The following is a 22,576-nucleotide window of genomic DNA, read 5'->3' as shown; positions in this document are numbered from 1 at the left end:
TGTTGACTTTGAATGAAGTGTGTTTTTACAGCAATAAAATTACTGTTTTTTTAAATGGAGTCTGGTGGACTTGGCGATGGCGATTTTGGGGCTGTTTCTGGTTAACCAAAAAAGGTCCTACGCTTAAAGAAAAAGTCAGCCTCTGTAGGGATCCTTTTCATAATGTTGTCAGACACTTCTGATAACAATCTGAGCTCATCAGTGGCAAAACAAACACTTTTAGTGGACATAAATTGATGGCGCCGCATGCTTTAAGTGGTTACACTGCAGCCTGTTCGGCGGCTGCTGGCTGCAGTCCCATTCAATACTGGAACAGTTTCAATAATTGCTGTTTCCCTCAACAATTTAGACACAAAAACTAGGAAAAAGGGCCCAGGTTGAAAAATACCGAAGTTGCCCTTTAAGACTTGACCCTGATGATACATTCACAGCACATATAGGTCACAAGGAGACAGTATGTTCACTGCTTAAGGTATCAGTGTTGTTTACAATCAATAGCCAAACTGAAGGACAAGAGAAAACTGAAACCTTAGCTAAGCTGTGCGGAGATATCCGTCTCTGGGCTCTTTTATCTAGCAGCCATCACAAGTTCCTGTTACAGCTTTTGGGCAGGTATTCATCCTTTTATGTAACGGCAGAGCTGCTTTTAGATACAAGTCAGTCACTTGTGACCGCAAAGTGAGGCTGTAACTGTGTCTAACGTTTCATGCAGAAGTATTCTTTGAAACTGTTCACCCAGGCTGAGATAATAATAGGCACAAGCTACTTTTTCCACTACATGAAAGGCAGTCTGACTGTCTGAGATGAGGCTTTTAAACTCGCAGGATGTGCTCAGTTTAAACACGTCGTGAAAATTCCTGAAAATTATGATGTAACATGAAATATAAATTAAAAAGTGTAGCTATTGGGGAGAACTGGGAGACACTAATGACCACCTCAGTTTATTCAGGCTTTAAATTATGGACGTTCAGGTTTATGGTTATGACTTTGATGATGCTTAAACATGCGAGGTACTCACTTTATGCGCCTCTGAGTGTGCATCTGTCAGATAGCCAGTCTGTGTGTCTGTCAGAGAGTGCATTTCTCCACTGCTCCCCTCATCCAAGTCACTGTCCTCATCCTGCGTTGAGTCTCGCTTGTTGCCCAGAGTAACGCAGCAGGACACACTCTCTGTTTCAGTGACGCTGTCGTAATGGTCCTCCTCGTCGATGGCATCCTCGTTGGGGAACACCTCCCCTTCTGCTGCGCAGGACGGGCTATCAATACCACTGTCCCGGTTTGGGATCTTCCCGTTTTGCTCGGAGGAGTCCGGATTGTCCAGGAGCTCGTTGGAGGAGCCTTCCTCCCGCTCCACGTCGTCAAGGCAACCGACGCTGTGTGAGATATCACAGTCATCCAGCGGGGCATCATCTGAGCCATCGATGTGCACAGAAGCCAGACAGGAAAGTTCAGACACATCGTGAGTCCGTTCGGAGGTGTCAAGTGCAAGTTTGTCCACGGGGGAGGAATCTCCTGCGACCTTTGCCGTGGTGTCCTGAGCGCAGGAGGAAGTGATGTCAGACGCAGTGTCCATCTTCAGACACAGGTGCAGCTGGGACCGTGGGAGCACCCCCAGGATGGGGACCCTGGGAAAACAAAAAATGAAGCATTATCAACCACAGCCAAATAAAGAATCAACAGACTGTTAAACTAGAAAAATAATGAGAGGGTAAAAGTGTTTAAGGTTTTCTTAAATTTCATCCTCAAACCTTAACATTCAAGCAGCCCACTTGAAAAATAGGTCCGAGTTCACACTAGGAAACTCCTCTTTGTACGCTGACTCACACATCCACACATACCCAAACCATTACAGAGCAGACATATGAGTCTGACGAGCAAGACGAGCAAGATTTCTGACAAAATTTCCTCCCGATGGCCTTACCTTGAATTCTCGAACCTCTCGATGAGCAGCCCCACCTTCTGGGCCTCTTTCTGCGGCTGTGCTCCCAAGCCAGGAGGAGTTAGACTGGGCTTTGGTTTAGGCGGAGGAGGGGGAGCTGGCAGAGGCCTGGATGGTGGTGGAGGGATCCTCTTCGGCTTCTTGTCTTGCCCAAGGGCGAGCAGGTGCGAAGGTTTAGGGGGCACTACAGATGCAGAAATCCAGAGGAGGCAAAGACAGCAGAGCGAGAGAGAAGCATGAGAGTAAGAAAAGCAATCAGGTGACACGTATAAATCCAAGTGAGAAAATCTCCATGGCTGAGCTCATGTGTGAAGCCTGCTTGTTCCTTGGTTTTTTGTTTGTTTGTTTAAAAAAAAAAAAAAAAAAAAAAAAAAAAAAAGATAAACCTCCACAGGATACAAAATACAGCCCAAGACAGAAGCAAAAAGTAGCACTGTAGAGCGAGACCAACACTGAGCTTCAGCTCTCTGCCAACTTCCTTATTTCAGAACAGGATGCTGAGATGAGCGTATGCGTAAGTCACCGCGGTTCCAGTTAGGTTAGAAAAAAAAAGAAGCACAGAGAAATGACAACGCTGTCTTTACAGTGCACACTGTGCTCATGCATGCCTGCACACTATGCACTCACAATTTCACTGTCTAGCCTGTATATTTGCATATATTTCATTTTCAGAAACCTAAATGTCTGAAGCCATGACGTGTGATGATGTGTTGCTGTTTTTAATTTGAGCACTTCCTCTGTAGCTGTGCGTCACTGATAGAAACAAAAAGATTGAGTATACTTTTCTTTGCAAACTGTGTGCAAATGACAGGACTGGGCCCAAGTTAAGATGCTTTAGTTTGTTTAGTCACGGGGACAAAATGTCATATAAGCAGCAGTGACATGCTGAGGAGCTTTTCTTGGGACCTTTTGAGGGATTGAGGAACTTGTGTTACTGTAACTGCATTTTTAGTTCCTACCCCCCCAAAACATCCCTGCTGCACAGTCACTACTCTCTCAGGATGAGCTACAAGTGGAATTAAAAAAGGCTTTGGAGAGGAAGTCAGGTGTATGTATTACAAAGCACCACCATTAGAATAAGGCCATGTGGAAAGATACATCATATTATCAGTTTCCTTATCTCTAAGCACTTTATTATAACTGGTAGTCCATTTTGATAAAAGGCATTTTCTGCTTGACAGAAAAGAATAAAAGGGATTTATATTACTGGTGGTTAATTGCTGACATATTTCTAGATAGAATAAATGTGCTAGAGAAAAATCTACCAGTAGCTCATCCTCAGAGAGCAGCTAAAACTGTACCAACACTGGCCAGGAACTAGATGTGGCAATCACTGAAACTACACACGAGAAGTAGTATTGAAACTTGGATGCCTGCAGTTGTCTTTTTTGTACCCAGATTTTCAAAAAAAGCCTATGTGCATGGTTTTGCTCGTAGCCAATCTCTGCAAGTGTTCTTGGATTTAATGCGACATGTAATTGGACCACTACCACAGCAGCTACGGCCCATACAGCCTGTGGTGTGGTGAAGCCGAGCGTGGTGCATTTGATGTTCAGTGTGCCAAGACGCCACCAAAATGTTTGAAAGTAATGTTATACAGCACACCTTTGGAGTCTGATAAAAATAAATGCATCAAATCTGGATGATCATTTTAAGGTCCTGTTTATACGACAACGATTTCAACTGAAAACGGTAAACTCGGCAATCATGTGCAAGTGCCTTTACTGTCATCAGGAGTAAAGAAACCAGAAAATATCCACATTTAAGGAGCTGGAATTAGAGAATTCAGACTAAAAGAAATACTCAAACTAATTAAATGATTATCACATTAATTAATTTAATAGCTGACAACTAATCAATTTGTCATTGCAGCTCTGACAAACACACAACCTGAACTGCAAACAAAAGCTGCTTAGCGGAGGTGATAATCACTCCCTCCAGGATTTCATGGGCTGATTGTTGTGGCCTGATTTCATGGCAGCTTTACTAAAAAAAATGTGATTCATGTTGCGATGTTCATAGGTGTTTTTTTGCAATGAAATTATGGGGGCTTCATAAAATTGTAAAAATAGTTGCGGTGCTGTCACGAAACCAGAGCACATTATTACGAGCATTAAGTGTTTCCTACTGAATTAGAATTTATCTCTGATGGCACGGTGAGTTCAAAGTGGCGCTGAAGGTCTGTGTGCGCGAGCCGCTCTCGTCCTGCTCTCTGCTCAGTTAGCACAAGCTAACAGAGCAGCAACAGCAGCTAACATCCTCCACTGAGCTGTTTAACGCTCCCAACAATCTCGCACGAACACTGAAACGACACGACTGAAAAGGATCAATAACCACTGAGTAACGTTAGCTGTATGATGCTAACAGTTAGCCCTGTCACTGTGTATGTGTGACTCCCAGGCACAGAGCTCACTGTCCCTCAACAGAAAAACAGAAAGATGGGGGCAAGAAGGCGCTGAGCGAATCCTACGCTTCCCAAATTAAATAGTCACATTGGCAGCAACTACACAACATTGCGATCGCACCATCGATGCATCCTGGAGGGACTGCATAATGAGGATGATCATTCATACAGTCCTCCAACAAACTTTAAATTGTTGGGAGCCACTTAAATATCGGGGCCAAGTCTGAAGTGTAATGTCCTACAATGTTTCTCAGTAAATCCCAAAACACAACACATGTTGCTCATATTTAGCATTCTTCAAATGATGCCCAAACATGAACACTTGGGAACCGCTGGCCTGCTTTACACTCGCAGCTCTATCAGAGGTGACCTACTGAGCTGTGTGAGTGACAGAGTGAGGTCGGACAGCTGACACGTACTATGTCATTGAAGAGTGTTTGTCAGAGCTGGAAAAATGACAGCTCAATAGCGGAGGTCTGATCCTGCTGCACCTTTCAATTATAATGACAGCCCCAATGTCAAAGCTGGCCTTGAAAGGGGGGCCGCACAGTGTCACAGTGTTTTACCTTGAGGTTTCTGTGCGGTTGGCGGTCTGGGTGAGGTGGAGGGCTGGGGCCGGGGTTTGATGGCTGGCCTGTCGTGACATGGTCTGGGGGTCGGACCTTTCTTTACCAGCCGTGGAGAACACAGGTAGTCCACTGATCCGCACTGGTACTGCAGCGAGGAGGCAGGGAGGTCTGGAGAGAAGAGACATGAAGAAAGACAATATCAGATATTGATCAATATAATGAGATTCACCTAAAGACACATCCAGAAGCCAGCGTAATCCTGCCACAGCAATGCAGTGGTGTTCAGTGACTGCAGCACTGTAGGTGAACGACCTTGAGCCCAGTGTGTGTTTCAGGACATCGCCCTTGGACAGAGAGCAGTGGGACCAGAGAGGAGAGGAGTAACTCTGCAGCATCGATCCTGACACCAGGCCTGCGGCAGCAGACACTGAGCTGCATATTGGTTTCTCTCACCCTCTCTGATAGGCCTGTATCTGACTGACTATATCTAATCTTCTCTGGACACTGTCTGTAAATAGACTGTGTCACTGAGAGAGACAGAGTGAGAGGAAACAGCTTCATGATGTAGGATTGTGTGTTAGACCAGCAGAGACAAATTTCCACTGGACAGTTGCGTTTTACTGACTGAGTTTTATTGTGTTCTTTTGGAACCTGATTCTGGTTTAATGAGTCTGACCTTTACTGTCTTTGGAAAACCTGGACTGTATTTCGTTTCATTTGAATTGATTTATATCTGAAAATATTATATTTAAAGAAGCAGCAGATGTTTGAAATACAAGGCTGGCTATAATCTAGATTTTTTCTTGAAATCCCACAAAATTACCAACTCCAACTCGTTAGCACACAGTCGCACTGTACCCCGGTTTGAGTAATGATTATTTCTTGGGACTATTTTCAACTGTGGATTTTGTGCATCCACAATGATTTACGCCACCAGGACAGTGCATTTGAGATCAACTTAAAATAAACTACAGTGTCCATGTAAAAAAATGATGGCACTCATTAAGGCTGTACTGTCTACTGATTCTGTTTAAACCCGGTATTTCTGCACAGTCGCGGATAAAGATCAGGCTACACTTGTATTATCAGTATTATACAACTCATAGAATAAGATTCCAGTGCAAGTGTATATAGCAAAGATGAATGAATCAATTAAGCTGTGAGGCTGTAGAAACACCAGCTGTAAGAAGTCCACTTCTGATGAGCAGAGCTCAAAAAATCTTCCTGTTAGAGGAAGTGATGAGAAACATGGTGAGAAAACAAGGTGCCAATTATGCACCAAAATGCAACTAGAGTGATCAAACCATTTCCAATAACTCCAGAGCATTGTAAATTTCAAGAGTCTAAATGAAATGGAAAAAAAGCAAGACGCAATCATTCCCAAAATTTCCAACATTTTTTATTATCTTATGAAATATTTGGCTTCAATCCGTATTTACTGGCGTTTTGCATTTCAAAAACATTTTCACTGTGGTCAAAAAGCTTGCTTTCTTGCTTGTCGCACACAAAGGAAGGCACACGCCCAGAGCTGTAACGATTAATCATTTAGTTGTCACCTGCTAACCTTTTCAACTTTAACTCCTCTGTGAATTAAACTGAATATCTGGATAATTTTGGGTTGTGGACAAAAAGAAGACATTTAAAGATGCCATCTTGGGCTTTGGGAAACACTTTTCACCACCATTTTATAGACAACAAATCGACAGATTAATCGAAAATGAAAATAATCTTTAGTTTATTTAGTGTATTAAAGTGGCGGTCTTGCAGCAAACTAACAGCTCCATAAATTTTGATTATTCATTAAGAAAAGTTGATTTAATAAAAAAAAATTCCCTTAATTCATGTGTAAGATTTTGTTTAAGTATTTGTTTCTGTTTTTCTTTTTAGGATGAAAATATGATGATAGACATTTAACGCTTCATTCTGAATCCTCAATAAAAGCTTTGACCGTAAAATAAAAAGACATTTGGTACAATGCAACAGTGTGCTTCAATGACATGTTACAATAGTTTCTGCCCAACAATGGAGGTACTGTACATAGCAAAGATGAATAACATGGTTAAGCTGTGAGGTTGTGGCTGCACCAGCTGTAAGAAGTCCACTTGTGATGAGCAGAGCTCAAAAAATCTTCCTGTTAGAGGAAGTGATGAGAAACGTGGCGAGAAAACAGAAACAAGGTGCCAATTATGCACCAAAATGCAACTGTACCAACACAAGCAACAATTACACCACAAACGCTCCATTCACTTTCCAGCCCGGTGTGTGTGTTATCTATTTTTTTATCTGATGGGACATCAAAAAATAGGAGTTTCTGGGAAAAATACAAACTAAAAAAATTTAAGTCCTGTAGTAAACACAGCCAAACTGATTCTAACATGAATCCATACAGACAGACAAGAAGTTCTGATATAACTGTGGCAGTAGCTGTCAGCTGCAGATACAGTAAATCCATATAAATCTCAGAAGTCCAGTCAAGAGGAAAGACATCCAGCTTCTGCAACAATAACATGCTTTGTGAGTCTAGTATGTGCTCTAAAACCACACACTGGCGATACCATGGCAGCCTGTGTTTTTGGCAATGTTAGCTGTTATCTGATGTGTCGGCCCATTAGAACAATGTGACGTCCTTCTGTACATTATGTTAATAACTATGCAAACTACAGCCACACATGTCTGCTCCTTCAGGCTCATGCATTCGTTCTAGTCACCCCCAACTCTTTCTCAACTGGATTACAGCCCCGAAATTGCACCGAGCCCCCACTAGACCCCCGGCGCATCTAATTTGGTGTTTTTCAGCCGTGCTGCAGGCAGTGGAAGGAAAGGAATCAGCCAGTAATGAGTCCTGCTACGCCGTCTGCCCCATGTGGCACACTGCGGGCTTTCCTACCATCTCTGCACCGCAGTGGAATAAAAGCAGGCAGGGGGAAAAGATGAGGCAAACAGCTCTCTCAACTCAACGGAGTAAAACATGTTAATTTTCTCCACAGAGGATCACAAAACCTACAGTGGGGTTTTATATCCACCCTGACTATCTTTGAATTTGGTCCCTATGGCAACAGAAATACTGCGAGCCTCTTGCCGCGTCCTCTGACTCAACCTTACAGTCGTCTCTGATGGAGAGATGGTATTAGCAGAGGAAATGCTTGACCTATGATCAAGTGAACTGGTATGAAAAGCCAAACGACTGCCTGGTAAAGAACACCGTGACCCAGGACTGGCTGGGGTCGCTCCTGGGAAAAACAAACAGCGGTGGAAGACGGAGGCATAGGGGCCGGTACCTATGGAAACTCGGTGTAGCCATGGTTACCTGAGAGCAAAACCTGGCCCTCATATGAAAGTGCCTAACACCAAACAAGAACTTGACGACACAGCAGAGAGAGGAGCTGACACTCACAGTTTCTCTTAATTAAAATCGCACAAACCGAGGACTAAAAAGACATGTCATCATTCAAACAGGAAATACACAGTGAAATAACGTGAATGAAGAAGTAAATTAACTCTCTGACTCATGATTCACACCATAATGATCTCTAAACTGTGTCTAATCAAAGGTATCTAGCTGTTTAAGCTTCATAAAAGTAAAGAATATATAGCTGTGCAGCATAGTAAGGAGCGGTTTATTACCTTGCCTCCAACTGTTCAGTTTCACATATCCAAAGTCCAAAGAACGAGCGAACGGAAAATCTCCCACACAAATCAGTCACTATGAAAACAAATCCTGTCTTCCCAGTTTGCCAAAGTGCACGTGTGCGACTGAGACTACCCTTTGTGGCGAACAAAACACACACACACACCCTAAAAAATACTTCAAAGTCCTGCATTGACGCCCAAACACACACACATTCAGTCACCTATCCTTCACCAGGTGTGTTCAAGAGCTGCACTTGTCTGTTCACCTGCCAAACCTGATCAAAGTACCTCCTCCCGGAGCCAAAGTGACGTGCACATGAGTCACTGTGGAGCCCAGTCATCCCAGTATGCTCTTACAACTGGGCCACAGCCTTTAGCTTTACCCACAAACACACAGCCTGATGAGACAGCACTGTTCCTCCGCTCTTCTACTGACTATAACCAAAGCCATGTTTAAAGCTACGAGCCATTCACCTAATTGATTTGGACTCTGAGGGATGCGAGATGAGATTAATATTGTAATCGTGTAATTTTAAGACGGCTTTTGTGAAAACACACAGGAGAACACAGATCTGGGCTCGTTAATTTCCTCTGCTCCCTTCCTGTAACTGAGGGATGGATGAATAGGACAATTAAGACAGGAATTACACATGCGAAGACATTATCACCTCCACGCCCCGTAAGGCTTCGGGTTACCATGACTACCTCTTCCTGCTATAACAGCCACTATTAGTCACTCAACATCCATTTAATCAGGCATACCAGGTACAAATAACCTGCCAATCTTACCACTTTATGGCCGTGATATAACAAAGTAGTTCAGAGGTGGAGCAGACGAACACAGAGAGCTCACAGTAAATATTCTGGGTTGTAACCTGATGAGCTGCATTACAGCATATTTCAAAACATAGTGAAGGGCTGCTGTGTACCTAACTCACAGAAATACTTTCAGGTACTTGACAGAGACATTTTGGGAATGTAAAGACACTCTCGCCTTCTTTCATTCTGTCTCAGGGAGAAACACATGATCATAAGAGACCTCTGGAGACACTGTGATGCTGTCACAAGAGAAACACCTGAGGAATGTCTCCCTTATGTCACTATGTCTGAGTCTGTGTCGTCAAGTGTTTGCAGTGCAGTGTTTTTCACAAATACCATAAAAAAATGAAATTTTGTACCCTCTCCAAACATTCTTAATACTTCACAGTGACATTTTGAGACTTAAGGTATTCTGTTTAAAATAGCTGGGTGTCAAATGTAACCACACTTGAGTTTCGGTACAAATACCAAAACAAGTCTTTTGTCTTTACCTTAGGCACAAACACACATGCCTGTCCCCTCCTGTGTATACACTGTATAAACTCTGGTGAACTTTCTACCCCGTGCTTTAAAACACTTTTGGGCGATATGGCCCTAAAATAATATCACGATACTTCTGGGTATTTTTGCGTTAACGATATTCTTGACGATATGACAAGTAAAAAAATTATTATAAATAAATATTCAGTAAAAACTAAACAAAAATTATCTCTCATTTCTTTAGTTTGTGAACAACAACAGTAACCCAGAGTGAGATTCAGAGTCTGTATACAATATTAATAGTTCAACAAAATAAAATCTACCACAAATTACACATTTAAACAGCTCCCAAATACAAAAAATGTACCCTAGAATATATATATATATATATATATATATATATATGAATCAACAGGTGATTTTCTTGATGACTTCTTAAATGACTGAGTTGTTTTTTTCCACCTGGACCTTTATGCTCTCCCATTTCTCCTCTCATCATCACACTGTAACCTGTGACAGGCTGTTATGATACCACAGCTATCACATATTCACATATATGCAGTTTTTTTTTTTTGTCATAGGTCACCATCACCAAAGGTTTATGACAAATTCACCTGATGACACTGACTCCCCTGTGTGGAGCCGCTGAATGAGTTCCCTCTGCGCGGTACCTCACTAAAAGCGCTGAGTGCTTATTGCTGTTTGGTAAATATTAGTAAACCCACAAACTAAACTATGATGAGGAACATGATAAAGATTCGCTCGTCCCTGCCTAATATCAGCATGTTGCCATTGTCATTGTCAGAGATATTCCTAACCACTAATTTGCATGTCCAGTTCCTTTTTTTTCATATAGATAAGAAAACCTACATCATATGATAACTGAGGGTGGGGGTGGAAATACAGCACAGTACTGTGATATTTTTGTGTAGCAATATTGAATCATCACATCGATTTTTTTATTATATAAATGATATAATTACAAATACAAATTTAACTTTAGGTAGCCTACTAGAACATTATAATAAATTGATTTTTCAGTTCACTAGATACATTTTGCTGCTGCAGAAACATGTCTGAGGTGAGATGAACAGACCTTAATTTACAGTTAAAAAAAGGTAATAAATCACAATATATTTAATTACAATACTCCGCATAATCACAAAATATTTTAAATCATGATAATACCGTATCGTGGATCCTCTGGTGATTCCTACCCCTAATGATAACCATCAATTTTCATACCACGGTAAACCTTGTCACTGGTAAACTGCTGCAACCCTATTTCTCATTAATGTTTAATACTACTTAATATATTTAAAGTAGGTTACAAATTGGTTCTTCAATGGCTTTTCTCTCTAAATGAATAAATAGCATTTTGATGTTCCAAAAAATTCTATTAATTTTGGGGAAGAGTGCCACCTGAAATAAATGAGGCGATATTTTGGAAAAAAAATACTACAAAATAAAACCAATTTCCTGAACAAACAGGCTTTCATGCCACTTTCATGGCAGCAGCTGATCTGACACAGAAGCTGTTATTTTTTATTTTTTTATTTTTTTTTTTTTTTTGGAACAAACTCCTCACTTGTCCTCTCTCCTTTTCTTTAATCACTCAAGACACACAAAAAAGCCTCAAACACACATACTCAAAAATAACAGTACAGCCCTAGCTGGCTGTCAGTCACCGTCAGCCCTGAGGCGACCCCCTCAGACTCATTTATTACCCATCATCCCTTGAGTACGGTCCTCTCGCCCCAGTGCTGTCTGGGAGACAGATCAGTCACATTCAGCCCGAGTCTCCTCAGTCAAGCAGCCAGTCAATCAGGTCTCCTACCCGCAAACTAACCCCTGGTGAGGCTGAGCTGACAGCCCTGCTCCCATCACTTCAGCCACCCCCAATCCAGCACCAGGACAGAGCTGAATCCCAATGATATTCTTTCCGACTGTGGCACCTCATTATTCCCATTTCACCATCCAATCCCCCAGTCTGCATTATACCTGCTCTGCTCCTCTCCTTCTGTGTGTGTCCATGTTTCTCCATGTCTCTCTCAGCCATATTGATCCAGCTTCTCCAGTCTGTTACCCTGAAAGACTCAGTCAAAGACAGACAGTCTCTCATCTAATGGCTTTTCGATTTATAGCAGCCATTGAGCCTCAGAGCTCCGCATAGGTTCACAATCAACACTAAAACAGGTTTTTCTTGCTGTAATCGTTCCTTCTGCTCACAGAACGAGGACTGCGGATTTTGTCCCCCATTACTCACATTGAAAGTGCATTAGGAGGGAATCTTTTAATGGCCCATATGAACAGGAGGAGACTTGGAAAATTGTAAACCTTTAACTTCTAAACTCTCAGACACACACAAATGAGGCATGGTTCAATGCTGGTTTCAACAGAATGAGGAAAACGGGGTAACACAGGGTGAAGAGCAGAGAAAACAAACACAAAACAGCAGCCAGGAGATATCAGATGCCTCATTTCCCAATTCATTTTCCACTTTGAATAGTACCACCTCAGTGCAGACGGAATTCTGAGCTGATCACCATGAGGCATGGGCCGATATGAAGATGTCATGTCACGATTATCGTGGCCAAAATATTTGTGATTCACCTGATTATCCTAAAAGTCATCAAAATTTGCTGAATTTGTTAAGAAACAGCTATTTTTATTGCATCACAGACAGGACACATCTTTTTAGTGAACTTTTTTTTTTTAGTGAAAAACAAGCAAAAACAATCTCCAAAAGCCAGGGTTTTCAACTCTTTGAAATGGCATCATGTCTTTTCATATAAAATATGCAAATGCTTTGTAAAGATCTGTAAAAAAACACACTTTAGTATCGTTTCCTGCTGTAGTGTGTATGACGGCAGCTACCTGACAGAGACAGCAAACTAGCTCAATGACATGGCCCAATGCAAGGATGATGGCGAATGTATTAAAGGAAATGGCCTCTTTAGAATGAAAATTCTACTGACCTTATACCGACAAGAAGTCCAGTGTAGTTTTTTAACCCACAAAACTGTTCTGACGTTTTTGAAATGCATTAGCGGAGTTTTATTACGTTTTCAAAATGTGGGTTCCATGCACTTCAAGTGTAGCTGTTATTCCGGCTAGCTGTTATCCTCCGATACCCCGTACGAGTTTTGTGGATTAAAAAACTACACTGGACTTCTTGTCTGCATGTGGGTCAGTAAATACTGTCTGTATTTTCATTCTCAAGTGGCCATTTCCTTTAAACTGTGTTTCGACTTTGAACTAATGACTGAGGAGAAATCTGGACCCTGTGGCTGGACCAACTGGGAACCACTGGCGTAGTGTGTAGTTGACAGTGTAGTTTTCTGGGCTGCCATTTTTTAAAATCTGGCTGTGGTCACCATTGGCACTAGCTTGGCTATTGAAAAATGGCAGTTTTCTGCATTATATCCCATGTCGCACAAGTGACGATTCTCTTGGACTTATCAGTGGTCTGCAGTGTTTAAACAGCACCTTTCGGTATCAACTCGTCTCCCTTGAAAACTTGTTGGAAGCGATATCAAAAAAAAAGAACCAGGTACTATCCACAACTTTTGCAAAAGAACACCAAAACAAAGCAAGTAGCATAACAAGTCGAGTTGAGGAGACTTGTGCAGTACCATGTGGTGGATATGCAGTAAAAGTCAGTGGACATGACGTAAAGGTCGACCGCCACCATTAGTTTGAACACCCTGTCATCTACCCCTGCATATTCATTGCCTCTGTGCTCTCGTCTCACCCTGTCTCTTCCCTCCCTGTGCAGCAGGAGACAGTAATGAGCGCTCTGACCTTGATCTACTTTTCAGTTCTCACCCCACTGGTTAAAACCTTGAGTCAGAAATCCAGATACACAAATACTTAAATAGAAACTTCTGAGGTAAGTTCATCGAGGTGTCGGTCCTAAGGACAGTGACGTGGGAGAGTCATACTGTTCAAAAAACCAAACTGACCAAGTTCCCTAATCACACAAAAGGCAACCTCTACACAGTGCACAAAACAAGCCATATGCCTGTGAACACACCTTTCAAGCCCACAGGGGGTTGATACTTGATACTAAAAATGAAAGTTTGGGTGGAGCATCGCTTTAAGAGGATCTATCCAAACGCACACACACACTGAGAGAGGAAATAGAGCCGAGAGAGGAAATATTAGTGTCAGTGCAACAACAGCTGCTCCAGGATCTACAGTAGAGCAGATCCTCAATCTCTGTCAATCAGCAGATTTCCCTCGTAGACTAACCAGGCTCCAACTCCCACTTCACCACAGGGTTTATGAACACACACACATGCCACAATGTGCACACACAGAGGGATCAACAGCTATCCGATCACGTACAGTAGCATCTGGCCCTAGATTACAGATCTATATTAATCTATTTCTTATCATGCTCTGTTATCATTACCAGTCACGTTCTCTTTGTCGAACCCTCATTCAGGGCGGGGCCTTCTGTAGAGACTGTTTGTTGTGCTGTTTAAGTATTAGCGGCGTCTTAAGTTTCACTCGTATCATGGATTCCCAGGGGCTGGGGGCATGGGAGGGGGAGGTAAGTCATCTTGTTAGGTCTGTCCTCTCCCTCTAAATCAGGTCAGTGGGCACAGCGGGCTCACTGACATGTCTCTCACACTAAGTGGGAGGATTTCAGCAGCTCCCACAGATTAGGACCTGAGATTTCGGGGGGATAAGACAGGGAGAGACTTAGAGGTTCCAGCAGATGGCTGGAAAGTGTTGAAGAATGTCATAGCGTGCTCTCATGGAAGCACAAAACAAACAGAGAATGCAAATGAATGGGGAAAAAATAGGGGGGATAAGAAGATAAAGTACAGTCAAGTGGTTTTGCTAGAAAGTCATGAGCACAGCAGAGGCAGAAACAGTGATGAGTAGTGTCAGCAAACACGCAGCAGTCAACACTGTAAATACAGTGGGAAGAAAATAAGCCCATCTGCTTTCAGTTCCTGTAATGACACAGTGTAAATGTGGAGAAAGCTAAACATAAGCAAAGACTGACGAGGTAATATCAGAGTGGCATTGTCCTTGTGGACTCCCAAACTAAATCAAGTCACTCTAGAAAGGATTCTCCTTCACTGCGCCCTGAGAAAGCCAAAGAAGAGCCTATTGCCATGGCAACAATGCTGATCTATATTGCTAATATAGTAGGTAGGTCATGGGGAACTATAAAGAACTGCGTGTGCTGTCAGTAGACGCACAGTTCTGAAAAAGCAGAGTTTTAAACAGGGTTCCCACACAGTTTTTTAACCCATTGCCATGACTTTATCTGAAGATCTAGTGTGTAGGTTTAAGGGGGATATATTAGCAGAAATGGAATATAATAAGTATGTTTTCTTTGATTCATAATCACCTGAAAATAAGAATCACTGTTTTCTTTACCTTAGAATGAGCTACTGAATGAGAATGAGCTCTACATACAGAGTAGATCCTTGTCTACAGAGATGTTGCACTGCCACGATTCTACAGTGGCCCAGAACAGTCAAACCAAATGCTGGCTCTAGATAGGGCCATTTTTGCGTCGGACACTGTAGCTAACAGCCCTGATGAAAAAACTTGATTTTTTTTAACAATAAATTGCTTTATTGAGGGTGTTTAATGGTTTAAATAATCTGTTCCCTTTATTTTGGTGAGGAGGAGACCTCTGCTGATGATACCTCCTTAATGTCTGGATCACAACAAAAGCTGTGAAACATAAGGAAGTGCTGCAACATGCCCAACAGGGTAGAGGAAACACTGTTTCACTTAATGTGAAACTGCTTTATTCAATATTTTTACCGGTTTTAGTCACCTGGTCCATTTGTTTTGGAGAGGAAGAGACCTCTGCGGATAATTCGGCACTAGATGCCGCTAAAGCTCCCTAAATCTTACACACTGTTCCTTTAAGTAGTTTACCTCTCTGACTACAAGTGATTTTAAGTAGGGTGCAATTCCAAATATGGAGAGTTGCGCTTGCTTTGTTTCTCCCAACTAAATTGGTGACGAATCCACTCTCGCCTCCATCCAGCGCAGCTAGGGTCCGCCTGTCTCTCATGCCATGTATCATGTTTGCCATCAAAAGGCTGTACATTATTAGACATGTGCTTCCCAGGCATTTGTGGATAAGCAAACGCTGATGCTAGCAAACTATACTCGCTTGTTAGACATTCCTAACATCAACTAGCTGCGTACGCCAGTATGCATCATTTGATCCTAAAATGACCATTCAATGGTCACACGGTGCAGCACAATATTCTAAATTAGTAATGCAAGGATGTATTTTGCATAATGTTAGACATGTTTTACAATTCTAATATTATATTTTTAAACGATAGCTGAAACAATGTTTATTTAAAACTCATATTCTGTTAACCTTGAAACAAAGGCCTTGTTTTTCCATGAATATCATGAACATGGAAACTCTGTCTAAATGTCTTGACAAATTAATCAGGAAGTGTTCTGGCTGCTGTCCTTTATATCTATAGATGGGAGATGAAACACCACGCAGCACTTAGCCTTAGCCAGCAAATGTAACACACATACATGAATAAACTCTAGACACGGACATGACATGGGTCAAAGAGCAGACTGTATTCTCCGGAGAGCAGAAAAGCAGGGGGTGAGGTATGACACAGTCACTGACCTGAGACCTTTTTCCTACAGTGTGACTCAAGGCCGTTTCATTCAGCTGTCAGATTCACGCTGTACGTCACGGAAGAACACTCAGAATTTACAGTCAGTAACACAATCATGTGAGGGCACGACAAAGGGATGATTACAATTTCATATTCATCATCTCCATCAGACACGTGACTTGATTGCACGGCTGCACACAGTGGCCTCTCTAATTCAGAGTCTCCCCCACAACCACAAATGCTTCAAGAAGGACTTTTATGAGGCAGAGTGCAGAGAAGTGAGCCTCTGTTTGTCTGGATGCAGTGCAGCGCAGTAGCCCACAGCATTACTGTAAAGGAAGCAGCCACAGATTGGCAATTAGGGCAACACACACACACATGGCAGAACAAGGGGGTTTACAAACCTGCCTGTGGAGATGACTGCCCAACTGTCCCAGAAACTACTGAAGCCTACTGTACCGGGTCTCAATGGTCGCTTTCACTGTCAAAACCCAAATGGCCGTTTTGCACAACAATCGGGGCGAAGCTGAGCAGGGGCGTCCATCTTTTCCTCTCAGTTTACTAAACACTCACACACCTTCACTAGCAAGGGAATTTATAACTGCTGGTGCTGGAAAAAAATACTCCAGCTCTTTCCATTCCCACTGGGGGTGGGGGAGGTCTTCACAAACACAGGTCTGCTCCATGAGTCACCAGCACCCGAAGCCTGAAATAGCATTTTCAAAACAAATTTCAATCATTCCCTGTCCCAAGAAGGCCATATTGTAATGGGGATTATGCAGTTTAATCTTCTGGGTCAAAGCTTGATCACTCTTTGTACTGAATGAGGGTGTCTGAATGTGTGAATGCATTGATTATTTTACCACATATTGATTGTGGGGATTAACCAATCATCCAGGTGGACAGGACCAGTTAAGAAGCAGCCATGTGGTTGACTACATGTTTGAGTAATTACTGACTGATTGATGACTTAGACATCAAATAATATTGAGTATAGTGTCTGCAGGAACCACACGCCATCCTCCACATGCTCACAGCACATGCATATAAAACATGCACATGCATACATTGCTCCGCGGCTGAGCCTGGTCACTTAACTTTACAGAAACCCATCTGCAGTACAGACCACAAAATCACTCTGACACTTAACTTGTGTCAACGTTGTTGCCATTACACTGTGATCTGCGAACGTTTTACTGCGCGCTCCAAAGTGTTCCACTGCGACTGCAGAAAAACATTCAGCAGCAGCAGCTACCAAGAACACGGCAGACAAAATCGCTCCCTTTCCCAAATAAAAAGTAACCCATACTGAGAGAACATTTCACAGCCAACCAAATCACACCGCTCAGGGCCACAATTACACCTCTGGAAAAGCCAGTCTCCCCCGAAAGAACAACAGAAGGAAGTGGTGTGTGCAGAGCATGTCCAATGAATCCAGCTTCATTAGTGTACTTATTTGCATATTTGTTGGGAAAAAAAGAAGGTGTTTTTGGAAAGAGGAACATGGGAAAATTTTATAGAAAACTCACTGTGTATAGTTTCTCAGGGTGCATGTGTCAAGGGCTACAAATAATGATTATGTTAATTACTCGATAATCTATGAATAGCCTATGTTTGATTAAACAATTCATTGTTTTATCTATATACAGTCCATAACCTAAAGGTGTTGTATGTATTTTACAATGTTAAAAACTGAGAATAGGAAAACTGTTAATACTGCTTGAGGGAGAGCATGATTTGCATCCTTGCTTGATAAATTACGAAAGCTTAAAAATGTTGGCAATTAATTTTCAGTGCTGATACACAATGGACTCTTACCAACATACACAAAAAGACAGGAGTATTACAGGGAAATAAATATCTTTTTTTATGCCGATGATATTATTTTGCTGTTGGAAAATGAGGAATATTGCAATCAGTGTTGAGATGTGTTGGTGAGTGCTGTAGAGGTAGAGGCTTAAAATCAAAGTTATGCAGAGGAAGAAGTATGTATCAGTTCTTTCTAGATTTAAGACAACCTATTTTGCTCATTTTCTCCTGATACTGTCTGTGCTGAATCACCTGTATACACCTTCTGTCTAAGATGATCCATTTCACTACCTCTTTAAGCTCCCCTCCCAAAAAAGCCAAGTCTGCTCTGATTGGTCAGTGTTTTCGGGTTTTCCATTTCTTTGCACCGTCACTGCAGCTAGGAATGACTTTCACAGAGTATTGTAGCACTTTCTATTGTGAAAAAGTAACCATTAAAAGCTTCTAAACAAGCCATATACCAGCAGGAATATGATCCGAATTTGGGAACAAAATCAGCAACAGATATCCCTGACGTTAGCATGTAGCTGCATGTAGCAGTGTACATGTAGCCAAGGAATGTCTGTAAAGAAGCACAGCAGCACTTTCTATCATGAAAAAATGATACAAACCACTATCAAAAGCTTCTAAACACAACTGAACATGTTCAAGCAGGAATATCACCCGCATTCGGGGAGAAACTAACATCTGCTACAAAGCTTTCCCTGACGTTAGCATGTAGCTACATGTAGCAGTGTACCTGTAGACCAGGAGTGTCTGTAAAGGTGTATCGCAGCACTTTCTATCATGAAAAATGATACACACCACTATCAAAAAGCCTCTAAACACAACTGAACATGTTCCAGCAGGAATATCACCCGAAATCTGGGAGAAATTAACAGCACTGGCAACCAAGATTATATGTTTCCTTGACATTAGCATGTCGCTACATGTAGCAGTGTAAGCTATATAAAGTTTAGTCTTGCAGTAGCATGCTGGGGACTAAAAATAAAGAAATCTGTCAAGAGCTGATGTCAGCTAGCCTCCAAAGTAGGAAAGAAATGTTGGAAACAGAGTATTCAGATTGGCCTAAAGCTTGACATTTTTGCTCCCAAAGATTACTTTTACATATGTTTATTGTATTTTTAAGACTTTGGCCATGTTTAAGAAGAGCAGATAGATAGATAGATAAATAGATAGATAGACAGATAGAAAGAAAGAAAGATAGAAAGATAGATAGATGGCAGAAAATAAGGTAAAGCATAACAGGTCCCCTTTCAAATATTTTATGAATTTCTGATTTGATTTCAAGTCAAAAATTCATCAAATATTTCTTGTTTCATGAATATTTCAGCACTACATCCTTCCACGACTTGCCACCACATAAATTCACATTTTACAAACTTATCCAAAGTATAAAACTATCATTTTTCTGTGCTCTGGCATCGACTCAACCTCCATTCTCAGAGCTGCGTGTGTGGTCCTAGGTGAGGTGGGAGGGGTGCCCACGGCACCACCCTGCATCTGTTCCAGGCAGGATGGATGTCAGCATGTGGATGAGGAGTGTCTATGCAGCTGCTGACAGTCAAAGTGTCCCAGAGCGGCACAGTTCAGGTCAATGTGTTGACCATTCCAGTCAGATCTGGTCGGTCTACTCCAGAAAAGGTGTGTAGATGTAAAGAAGGGCTGGGTTGGTGAAATAAAAAGGTTGGAGGATGAGGAACCGAGGGTAACTCAGAGCCTCCTCCCCTGTCACTTCTCCTCTGTGCTGATACACACTGGACTCCTACCAACATCCACACAGAGACAAAAAGGTCACTGTGCACTCAACACCAACGTGTCTTCTTTGACGTCAGAATAATTTTCAAAATGTCACTTGGCTGCTGAATGGCAGCGTCAGCAATGGGAGCTCTCCAGCAAGAAGCATCTGAGGCGAGCAGCTCCTGTCAGTCTGTCTAAACTTGTGATCAAAGTGTTTGACACTCGCTCACTGGACCGAACTTTCTCAGATGAGTCACTCAACTTTGAAAACTAAGAGTACCTTTCAATGCCAATGAGGGAGAAGCCTAAATTACCATTTTGTGTAGGAAGAGCCTTGAATGGAAACCTAAAATCACTGAAAACCTTTTCAAGATGAGGTTTGTGGAGGGCAGAATTAGCTAAGACATGAGAGCAAGAAGCCAGGACATACCAAGAGCACACACACACAAATCACTGTACAAGGAGCGGCCTGTTATAGAAGCCAGGTGTACACTAGACAGACTAATAAAGGCTCCTATTTCCTCTCTAATGGCTCCAGTATTTCCCCTAACAGCACCACACCGCACTGCAGTGCTCTGAGCCATGTTAGTGTTAGTGTACCCACACAGGAGACAGTAGGACTGCCAGCCAGGAGCAGCGTCTTATACACTTAGTCAAATACAGGAAGCTGGTCTCATTGCTAAAACCCAAAATAGAGATGCTGACCTACTGCTGCAGAGCTACAGTATCGGTACAAAAGAGATTATATCAAACAGTTCACTATGAGTAAGCTACAATCCAGCTGACCCTCTCAGCCTACAGCAGTTTCCAGATCACCGATTGTCTCCTTTGGGAATAAAATATGCAATCATCAAAATCTGTTATGTTCGTCATCGCATGTCAGTCGATGTATACATGGCAACAATGGATCCTTTTGTGATCTTTATGAATATCAAAATAAAGATCCAATTAGGGAACAGTTGTTTTAATTACTGAGCTCGAAACTCAAGGAGGTAAGCTTTGTTATTGAGCTTTTCGCCTTTACTTCTCACGGCTCTGTTTTTTCTCTTCCGAATGGGCTGAAGTCACCATGTCGACACTTCCGAAACTGAACTCAACTTTCACTCTCCCCATTCAGACAAATCTCCATAGGCTCCGAGCTCATTTCTATACCATCAGTACTGTTCTCCTGTTACACCATCAGTCACATCTGATGATGGTCCTTTCAAAATCAGGTTTACTGTACAGGAGATGACATATTAAAAGCCATAGAACAAAATATGCCTAAGAACTTAACATATATTTGTCATGAAACTGATGAGGGTCATTTATAGTTGTGCGTGTTTTAGCATCCACCTTGTTAAAAACTGGCTATCAGATCATCTTTCACATGACCAACGGCTAAATCATAGCCCTTGTTGAATTTCTATAGAGTGAACCACAGAGAATCGCCTGCAGCAGCAGCAGCAGCTCTGCCCACCTGTCATCTGTCATCTGCGTTACCTGCAACAGATTGTCTCTCAAGGGGTCTGAAGGTTGATGGGAGGAATTATGGAAGAGGGCTCAATTAGACGGCTGCTGTATTGCTGCTACTTGGTCATCGTCAAGGATCCACCAGGGATGTATAGAACCAGCCCTGGGCGAGAGCTGCTGCTACACATCCCCGGGGTGATGTGAGACAATAATGGTGCATTTGCAGCACAATTCATACATTTGTTAGAGAGCTGCAATTCCCCAGTTGGTTCCAACACACAAATGCTTAAAATATACATCATACTTTTCCTTTCACTCCCATTTTCATGTTTCACCTTCTCCACATTTTTGCTGCCGAAAAACATCAGTCAAGCTTTGTGAACTATAAAACTGGGAGATCACTAGGAACAGCTTACTGTCCTGAAATTTACCATTTATGGTAGCTCCCCAGTCACTGCGAGCAGCTCCATGTGTGCACAGGTACTGGCTTCCTTCTTTACGAGGAGACATTAAAAGTTCTCCCCTGAAGTGAATATGGCTGGAAAGGATTATCCAGTCAAACATCCCTAAAGGAAAATATATTCATAAAAAAACTGCCTGATAGCTCACGTACACAAATGAATGCAAACAAGCACAGACATAAACACACACACACACGTGTACGTGCTCACACTATGCCCTGCAGCAGAAATTCATTAAATATCTTGTTACTGGCCTCTGGAATCCATCCCTCATCCTCTCCACAGCAGTAGGACACAACTACAAAGACAGCTCCAGCTTTTACACTGAAACCTTGTAAGCTTTTGAAGAGAGCGCTGGTTTTATAACGGGAGGTGACAATTAGAGGCGAGAGGCCTCTCCTCCTGAGGGTGGTCAGATAAAAAAAATGTTAGCGATATAACTCACTGAACGGATTTGCAGGGAGGAGTGTCGTTAGTGATCGTGTTAGGGCCGACTCCTTGTGGTCGGTTGGTATGTTTGATAGGTTGATAGGTTATTACTGGTGTTACTTTCAAAGCCTTTTTCTGTCAGCTGAAGATGCCAGGCACTCTTCTGATACCAGCCAGCTGGGAGTACTTGAGAGCGCTTTTAGAGATGCAGT

At 42.2% G+C, this 22,576-nt stretch overlaps 1 protein-coding gene across 2 annotated transcripts in view; it reads right to left on the bottom strand.

The window, feature by feature from the left end:
* Nucleotides 1-22,576, bottom strand: part of fgd (faciogenital dysplasia) — an 87,180-nt gene that overhangs the window by 31,114 nt on the left and 33,490 nt on the right. For both annotated transcript variants that reach the window (XM_033629097.2, XM_078169915.1), the window contains exons 2-4: nucleotides 4,910-5,080; nucleotides 1,922-2,123; nucleotides 1,019-1,625 (exon numbers count right to left, since the gene is read on the bottom strand). In XM_033629097.2, the coding sequence (XP_033484988.1) occupies nucleotides 1,019-1,625; nucleotides 1,922-2,123; nucleotides 4,910-5,080 (980 nt within the window). The remainder of the gene's footprint in view (nucleotides 1-1,018; nucleotides 1,626-1,921; nucleotides 2,124-4,909; nucleotides 5,081-22,576) is intronic.

The sequence above is a fragment of the Epinephelus lanceolatus genome, chromosome 8 (assembly GCF_041903045.1).
Source record: "Epinephelus lanceolatus isolate andai-2023 chromosome 8, ASM4190304v1, whole genome shotgun sequence".
NCBI lineage: Eukaryota > Metazoa > Chordata > Actinopteri > Perciformes > Serranidae > Epinephelus > Epinephelus lanceolatus.
Note: the sequence above shows the minus strand (reverse complement) of the source record. Positions and strands in the feature narration are given on the sequence as shown.